The sequence below is a fragment of the Phoxinus phoxinus genome (genome assembly GCF_949152265.1).
Source record: "Phoxinus phoxinus genome assembly, chromosome: 2".
In the NCBI taxonomy this organism is placed as follows: Eukaryota; Metazoa; Chordata; class Actinopteri; order Cypriniformes; family Leuciscidae; genus Phoxinus; species Phoxinus phoxinus.
This window is the reverse complement of record NC_136877.1, coordinates 51,949,861-51,959,340: the sequence shown is the minus strand read 5'-3', so window position 1 is coordinate 51,959,340 and position 9,480 is coordinate 51,949,861. Positions and strand designations below refer to the sequence as shown.

General features: G+C 40.8%; 1 protein-coding gene across 1 annotated transcript; it reads right to left on the bottom strand.

Moving 5' to 3' along the window:
• Positions 1-3,195: 3,195 nt before the first annotated feature.
• LOC306993259 (aerolysin-like protein) lies at positions 3,196-6,837 on the bottom strand. Its single transcript, XM_079602932.1, has 2 exons — positions 6,776-6,837; positions 3,196-4,458 (listed from the first exon to the last, which is right to left on the bottom strand). The coding sequence occupies exon 2, from the start codon at positions 4,439-4,441 to the stop codon at positions 3,494-3,496; it is 948 nt and encodes a 315-aa protein (XP_079459058.1). The 5' UTR covers positions 4,442-4,458; positions 6,776-6,837; the 3' UTR covers positions 3,196-3,493.
• Between the last annotated feature and the right edge of the window lie 2,643 nt (positions 6,838-9,480).

Below are 9,480 nucleotides of genomic sequence, written 5' to 3'. Positions count from 1 at the left end.
ATTTAAGAGGGATTCCTCCGATTTTTTATGGATCAGAAAACCAGCAGTAAGATCAGAAAAACACAGCTTCAGCCATCTTTATTGTCCTTTTTCAGGAAATTTGTCTTGGACTCAAAGCTGCAGAAGTACACAACATACACATGCACACACAACACATAACAACAACATTAAAGGGGAAGAAATAATATTAATAATTATTAATTATAATAAATTATATTATATTTATAAGAGAAAGATTGCCATACCAAGCTTGCATCCTTTAATTTAGCAGACTACCTAAAACTGCGTGCTGAAATAATTGCATAATCCTCTGATTTACACCAAACAGCCTAAGTTTTCTTAAAAAATACAACCATTGCTGGAATTTTGAACAGAGATAATTAATGTGGGCTTTCCAATTAAATGAACAATCAATGACCACCCCTAGATACTTCATGGTGGCTGCTCAATGATATTATCTTGAATGATTACTGGACTGTAATCACCTAATCTTTTTGGGTCCACTATAATTTCCTTAGTTTTTGCAGAATTTACAAGAAGACAAAATCAAAATCATGACAAAATCATGGCAAAATCAATTCAGCACACGTCCATTATCCCTCTTCAGCTGCCCTTACCACAGCTGGCGGCGCGGAGTAAAAGGACTACACTAAACTACCCCGGTTAGAAGGATGCTGAGCATCTCTGTCCGCGGGTGGACTGGGAGACTAAAAATGCCCACCCGTCCAAGCTGTGCAGAGCGACATGTGCGATGGCAGTCTAAGTTTACCAGGCCAAACTTCTCCGCACCATGGATGAGAGTGGTCCTGACCCAGCGACCTTCAAGGACCGACCTTGCCCTGTGCGACACTAAGTCTACGGCCTAAGTGATCAGTCCTGCCATGGCCATTTTGGTGATCATACAGCACCACCTTTGGTTAAACTTAACCGAGAACAAGGATGCTGACAAGACAGTCCTCCTAGACTCCCGCCTCTCACTCTGGCTTATTTGGTTCCATAGTGGATGGCTTCGCTGAGTGCTTCAGAGTGGCACACACCTTACACACATCACAAGCGACTGCCAAAACGAGCGTGTTACTCTGCTCCCTGGCTCCCGTACCCGTTCAGCCCCAGAAAAAGTCCAGAGAAATGTTACTCATTTCCCAAGCATCAGGGACCCCACACTGAGCTGGTACTGGACCCTGAGCCGCCCAAGCAGCCCTGATGTCTTGGGCACAAGGAGTCCCGCCAAGGCCATCTATGTGTTTACCTCCCAAACTACTGTTCAGTTCTGGGCGTTGGAGGCGTCGTGTTTGCCGTAGGTACTGGGTCTCATGGCAGCAGCCTCATCAGTAGTTCTCTTGGGTCTTTTACATATGCCGTTAATATACATATATACACATATATGTCCCGCCAAAGCGCTGGTCCCCTGGAAATCACGCCATCTGTATCAATTGGGAGTAGAACTGGGCTCGGTTTCCAGAAGGAAAGTAGTTGTGACGGATGCCTCCAAGACAGGTTGGGGTGCCCTATGCAACGGCAGGTTGGCCTTTGGCTCCTGGACAGAGCCAGGAGGGTAAACCCGCCTTGCCCCAACATCGCTCCATCCTAGGACCTGTCCATCGTCCTGAGGGCACTTCGCGGCACTTTACGTTTGAGGCGCTCACAACAGCCGACCTTCGGCCTCTCTCATTAAAGACCGCCCTTCTGCTGGCTCTGGCATCAGTCAAGCGAGTTGGTGATGCAGGCTCTTTCAGTGGACGCTTCCTGCCTTGAGTTTGGACCCAACAGCAGCAAAGTCGTTCTCAGGTCCAGACGAGACTATGTCCCTAAGCTGTTTTCCACACCCTTTTTCACTCTAACCCTAACCCACCTAGGTTCAGGCCCTTAGGGTGTACATTGAGTGCTCTAGCCAGTTCAGCGATCAGAGCAGCTGTTTTAAGGCCAGACAAGTAGTTTGTTAAGGGAATTACAAATCTGTGCGCATTCAAATGCATTATATATTCAAATGCGCATAACTATAAAATTAATTCTATAAAATTAAATCAGCGTTTCTCACAGGTTCACATTTAAAGTCTGTGTAGAGAGAACGGTGTCGTCTTAGCGGCCTCTAATTTAATAACTAATGATCGTTGCAACGGAAGTGAATCAATCAAAACTAACTTTAGCTGGAAAATATCTTTATTCTAGAACCGCTATAAAGCCAAAACAATCTATGTTACCAGTTACAATCTACATTGTTAAAAGTGCTATATAAATGAAGATGACTTGACTTGACTTGACTGACATGTTAAACTACACTGCAAAATCTAATTAGTAGCCTACATATGATGGTATTTTGACCAGCTGAGAACTCGTGAAGAGTTTATCATATGCGTGAATGAGTAAAAACAGCGTCACACAAGATCTGCCTGTACTACACTGAGATGGGCAACATCGTGAATATGACGAGAAAAAAACAGGTATGCTTGAGCATTCTGTTCTTCTAAGGGTCACATCATGTGACATCATGTCGCATTTTTGCTTGGTTTACATGCCTTTCATCCATGTTGTGTTCATATTTCAGTCGAACCGCACTAGAGTTGGTTTGGAAGTGGACCAAGACCCATCTTTTCAGCATTCTCAGTCTGCTTGTTTGGTTCACATCAGGGTCCAGGTGGCAGCGTTCACACTCATTCAAGTGAACCACACTAACAGAGCAATCGCACCAGGGTTTGTTTTAATCCAACCCAACATGCCAAGCGTGAACACACCATATGTGTCTGTATTAAAAACATGTTGAATGTACAGTATAGTTCCCCTGAACACCCAATAAAATTACAATTAAATATAGAAGAACTAATACTTGATCACTGACACTGATCAGAAGGTCACAAACCATGTCAGTGTAACTGCTTTAATTTATTTTTTCATATTACTTTATTGAATTAATATGAAGAATTGAACTGTTCTGCATAAGATTTAATAAAAAGAATATACAGGACTGAAAACAACTGGAGAACCTGAATTGCTTGTCTTCAAAAATGTGGTTTAATATCTCTAAGTTACTTTAAGGGTCAAATCAAATAGAAATAGCATATTAAAGATATAGCATATTAGTGTTGCAAGTTACAACTTTATGATTTAACCACATGTCGTCACTTTTCAGGTCTGGCCGAAATGTTCGCCCAATAGAGAAAAGTAAAATGAAAAATGCTTGCAACACAGGGTTTATTTAATCAATTGTAATTTATTATTTATTGAATGTCATTTTAAACACATTATTACAAAATCAGTTTCTAGAGATTATTTTAAAGTGATTAAACAACGTATGAAGCTATATGAATATTTGTGTATTGGTATTATATAAGGTTATTTGAAGACAACAAATATTGACTTTATATATTTCCCCTGAACACCCAAACACCACACCAAAAAGTACAATGAGGCCTGAATGTGAAGCAACTGATACATGATTGACAAAATTAGAAGTAATCAAAGAACGTGTGCATTACATGTGCAATCTGTCTTGACATTACAGAGGAGATTCATTGGTATCCACTTTGATATCAGTGTAAGTGACGCCTTTGTATGTGCCCTTGGTTTCATACGCAAACACACTGCCGTTCTTGCAGGTCATCACCACTGTGCCAGTGTAGGGCAGGTCAAAAGTGGCTCTGCCAATAGTGACTGAAACATCCATCTTCTTCCCTGGAGGCACATCTACATCTGTAGACAGAGTTTCGGTTCTCTCCTCTGTGTGCTCACGACCATAAGTGCTTTCAATTCCCATGGTGACACTGTATCCTGCAGTAACTTCAGCAACCCCTGGAACCCCAGCCTTCACTTCCATACTAAATGTTGCAGATAAACTTGCACTCACAGACCATGAAGATTTGTTAATTATTTTCTTTGAGCTTTCAACTTTTTGTTTTTGAGTGGCGGAGGTGTTGTTCCTGAAAGTGAGGGATTTGATGTCTTCCACGGTCACCTTTGGTATCAGTTGGTGGAAAGTTGGATAGTGGACATCGGTGAGAACTGTTGATTCAACTGCTTTGAGAAACATGAATCCCATGCTGTCAATGTCAGAACCACCTCTTCCTACAACTCCCAAACAAAAACCAGAGCCCACATCCATGGGATATTCTGTTTTTAAACCCCAGCTTGTCATCTTTGCAAAAAACTCTTTCCCCTGACTGGTATTGAATTTGATGGCTCCAAGACGTGTTCCTGCTCCATTCCCCCACAGGGACAGTGATGTGAAGCACTCACCAGGTGTGAACTTGTACTCTTGATATGGTCCGTCTGGTTTACCAAATTGTTCAACTCTTCCATCTGAAAGCCAGACCCTGACAGCCTTCACCTGCCATTCTCCCACCCAGACTCCAATCTTCTCTAAACTGGCACCGTTGTTCTGACCAGTAAGTGAGAATGCACTACCTCCTTTTCCCCCAATTAGCTGTATATTCGTTGTGTCGGACATCTTGGAATTAAATAAATCTGAAAAAAAAATAACAGATTAGAATTAACATCAGCTTTACACTTTATTGCAGTGTTTCCCAACCCAGTTTCTGGAGACAACAAAAGTACACGCTTGATTTCTTTCTTAACTGACCCATTCATTTCCTTTTCGGGTCTTGGAGTATCTACTAATAAGCTGACTTGAATCAGGTGTGTCTGAATCAGTCTCAGCACCATTGGCTAACCATGCATGTTGTGACATCGCCACTCAGGATTGGTCACTTGTATGGCTTTCTGTAGCTGGCCAAGTGCCCTATTTGAGCGCAGTAAACACAAGTTACTAACAGAAATATCCAATCATCCTCCATAATGCAGTGACTTAATTTGCATATCATACGTCTGTAAACTCTTGTGTTATTAAGGCAATGACTGACACATTTGTATTACATTACATAGAGTGCTGGTATCAGTCCCACATGGAAAATAAAACCATATCCATACCGGCTGGGCCGGATTGGCACCGAGAACAGTTTGGCCGATGGTGGAAAAGCGGCTATTGTTGTGTAGTCCTGTGGTAGTTGCATGCAACACAATCTCCTGGCACAGCATATTCATAACACGAGTTCATGCTTTCATCTGGCGTGCTCTTTATAGGCAGAAATCACCTTTTACATGCATCTGATACACAATATCCAGTTACATTTCATTTGCTTTAGTTTTGATAAATAGTAAATGGTATTATTAGGCTATTATTATTGTTATTATTATTATGCTTTTGCTTGCTAAACTTTAGTTTAAGAATTGTCTTGTCTTTGTGTTTGGATCACACTTTCTTCAGTTCACTTGGCTCATGTTAAGTTAAAATATATTTGCATAACGCTTAAAATGCTTAATCACACTTAAAAGCGCCCTAAACATTAAACGCTAAACACTAAAAAATTTGGTAACACTTTATTTTACGGTGTCCGTGATACAGAGTAATTACATAATTAAGTACTTAGTAGTAGATGTTGTAATAATATGTAACAGCCCATGTAAACCCTACAGACTTTTTCACACCTTAGTAACATATTTAAGTATGTTTTGTTACATTGTGTAGTACTAAGTACTTTCATATATAATTACATTGTACCAAGTCGGTAACACATATGTAAATGACCCAGCTTGTTACATGTGTAACAGTAGCTGCCTATTACATGTGTGTAATTACAATGTGTAAGTACAGGCTGTTCCATAACTTAATTACATGTTAAGTACATGTAGTTACATTAGTTATTACAACATCTACTACTAAGTACTTAATTATGTAATTACTTTGTATCACGGACACAGTAAAATCAACGGACACCATCAAATAAAGTGTTACCCTAAATTCATAAAAAATCTGCCAAACATTGCCTGATGGCCAACCGTCTACCTGGTGTTTCCAGGGTTTAAGTGTTCAAACAACTTTCGCGAATATCTTGGAAACCGTTACCGACCAGCCGGCTGCTCTCGAATCGCTCTTGAGGTACTTTGATGGCATATGTCACAGTCACGTGGCGTCTGCGATGTCTCAAGTCGGGCAAAATTTCTAACCGGCATGTACTTCAAGTCAGCCGCCGGTCGGTCTGCGCAGAGTTGTATGAAGTTGAACAAGCCTAATGTCTCCATCTGGCTTTAATTGGATATGAACGGTTATGAACGGTTATAATTGGATATGAACGGTTATGAACGGTTATAATTGGATATGAACGGTTATGATATGATATTTTTTGTTCGTGCAATAAATCCTGCTTCTTGTTTTCGTGCGCATTCTCGAATCGGTCTGAATGAAGACAATGATGATGTTAATGGGAAATCTACTGAAAAAGTTGACTTAAAAAGAACTGCTGAACTTTAATTCACAAATAATATACATTGTTTAAATAGTTACTGCCTTTAGTTATTATTTTGGAATAAATGTAAAAATGCGTAAAAACACTAACTTGATGAAATTACTACTTGGTTTTAATAAATAGAAATGTACTGTACATAGTTATTATAGCAAAAATACAAAATAGAATTGTATTTGGTCTCTCTTTTTTATGTAATGTTTATTTAACCAGGAAAGTTATGTGTAACATACATTAATTTACATTTGATATACAAATAAAAAATGTCCTCGTTTTAAAACCCCACCGCACACCACTAGCGTAAGCCTATATCCACATAAAAGATCATTTTTGCATATAAAGACCATGCCAAATGACAACATGAACTGATGCTATAGATATGCAGTGGTAGAAAATTGGGTTGGATAATCTCATGCAAAGTATTAGAAACTGTTAACTAGCTACATCTTAAATCAAGTGCCCTTGAGTGATAGTATACTTACATGGATGACTGCAGTCTGAAATTCTTCTCAGGAATAGCTTGTCTGGTCAAAGCTGGAAAAGTGAATGTGTTTGGAGACTCTGCTGCTTAAATGGAGCTCTAAAGGGGACAGGCAGTGGCTAAAACACACCCAGAGTCAGTGTAATCCGCCCCTAACCTTTTTTTTTAAGTTGCATTTTTGACCATTTCACAATTTTCATCGCCCCCAGAATATTTCTTTGTATGAATATCTGACCATGCAATATATCAAAAGAAATAACAAACCCTTTTCAGTTTTATTCTATCTTGTTTATCAACACTTGAATGTGGGTAAGTTTCTTCAAAAGCTGAGAAAATTAAAGACTTCATCCAGATCAGATTCAGAACGGTGATCCCATTTTGTATGCGGTACAATTACAAACTGTTCCAAGAACAGATTTAAAATAATTCAAGAACCTGTTTAGTAATATAAACATTCTGATAAAAGTTTTTTCAGCCTCGCCTGACCATCAATCACCAAGTCAGAGTCCAACTGTCACACCTGAACCTGATAAACTACATATTCAGCATCACTTCAATCGTCCAGACAGGCGTGTTGGGGAAGATGGAGGTCACATCTGCAGGACATTGGCCCTCCAGCCAGGGCTAGGAGCAGGTTTGAACACACCTTTCCAGACAGAACTGAAGCTAAGAGAAGATCAACTGAGAGTCAATACAGATAACTTGCATTATTGCTAACACAAGCGTTCATAATTCACCAACCAGCCAAACACTTTGAGGCGATCTTGATTGCAGCAAAGAAGAAGATCTGAGATATGAATGTATAGATATTGCATCTTTTTAAGCGGAGGTGAGAGACTACTTAAAGTCTGTCCCAGCCACTGCTCATTTAAAAAAAAATTGTAGAAAATAATAGCTATTGTAGATACTATACCCTGTGGTGTTCAGATAGAGCATTTACTACCGATCAGTCGCACTGCACTGACAAGCTGCGCATAAAATAATCGCAACCTTTGCCAAATCTCATACATGCGATTAATTGGCCAGCCTTACTTTTTTGGGCAAATTTTTTTGAGTTAATTTTTCAGTGTTTGTGTAGTTTTTGTGTTACCCAGCTCCTGGGTCAGACGTAACAACCCAATGTTTTGGGTAGTTTTTGTGTAACCCACAACCTTTTCAGAAGAGACCAGTTCAGCTTCATCCAATTGGTGTGTCTCTTCGGAAAAATAAATATTTGTGTACATTTGTTTTGCATCTATAAATTTGTAATAAAGTGTGTACAAATAAGCTTAAAGGTATGCAATATGTATTCAAAACTATATCAAATATGCCATACTGTAAATCATCATGCAAACCAGTGGTTGTGTGGAGTATTTTTTTTTTACGTTTATAGGATTTCAGTTCATCTTTAAACTTTTATTCATGTATGAAGTAAAAAAGAAAGAAGCTAGTACTGTAGTAAAAAGTAATCAACCCATTATCCTGGGTAAAATTAACCCAACATGTGTTTTGTCCTTTATTTACCCAGCCCTTGGGTTGAAAACGACCCAAATTAGGTTGTTTTTAACCCAGTGTTTTCTCTTCATGTGTCTAATTTTTGATTTACAAAACTCCCAGCGTGCACTCCAGCATGAATAAATTAAGCAGTTAAATGGTGTTTTTTATTGCCACCATGTTGAGATTCATGTGCTGATTTGTAATATATGTGTGTGTGTCTAAATTAGAGGATGGATACCCGACCCGAGCCCGATGGGACCCGACGGATATTTAGAAATTATGTTCGGGCTCGGTCACATAAGCGCGATAAGGCATTGAACATTTTAAATTTAAAACAGAATTATTATGTGGGTAGCCAATGTGCCTGATGCTTTCACTTGATGATGCAAACGTTCGTTTTTGTGATTAAAATACATGTAAAATTATTACCATAACATCTGTCTTCCTGTGTGAGGAAATTTGTTTATGTAGCCGTGACAACGAAACACCTGCATGCGCGCCTGTGTTAAAAGTGCTTATTGCTCCGTGCCGATGCGCTCATCTGTTGATATTTCTGAATGCCTTCCTACAGTTGCTTAATAAAAGTGTGCTTTCCACACAAACAAACGTATGTGTCATTAGTAAAAGAGAAAAAAAGGGATTTTAACTGTCGGTCTCGGACATTTTTTTCCGTGTCCAGGGATCGGGTTGTCGAGGCCTCCGCCTTCGACTGCCGCCCGATCCTCTATGCACCGGCCCCTTACGGCCCCTCCTGCAGGTGGTGAGCCCACGGGAAGGCGGCCCCACGTCGCTCCTTCGGGCTGAGCCCGGCCGGACCCCGTGGGGGGAGGCCCGGCCACCAGGCGCTCGCATACGAGCCCCAACCCCGGGCCTGGCTCCAGGGTGGGGCCCCGGCTGCGCCATACCGGGCGACGTCACGGAGTCGGGGACAGTGCCTCTGGGATGGCAGACCGGGGTGGTGGTCCCTCTTTTTAAGAAGGGGGACCGGAGGGTGTGTTCCAACTATAGGGGGATCACACTTCTCAGCCTCCCTGGGAAAGTCTATGCCAGGGTACTGGAGAGGAGAATACGGCCGATAGTAGAACCTCGGATTCAGGAGGAACAGTGCGGTTTTCGTCCGGGCCGTGGAACACTGGACCAACTCTATACCCTCTACAGGGTGCTGGAGGGTTCATGGGAGTTTGCCCAACCAATCCACATGTGCTTTGTGGATTTGGAGAAGGCATTCGA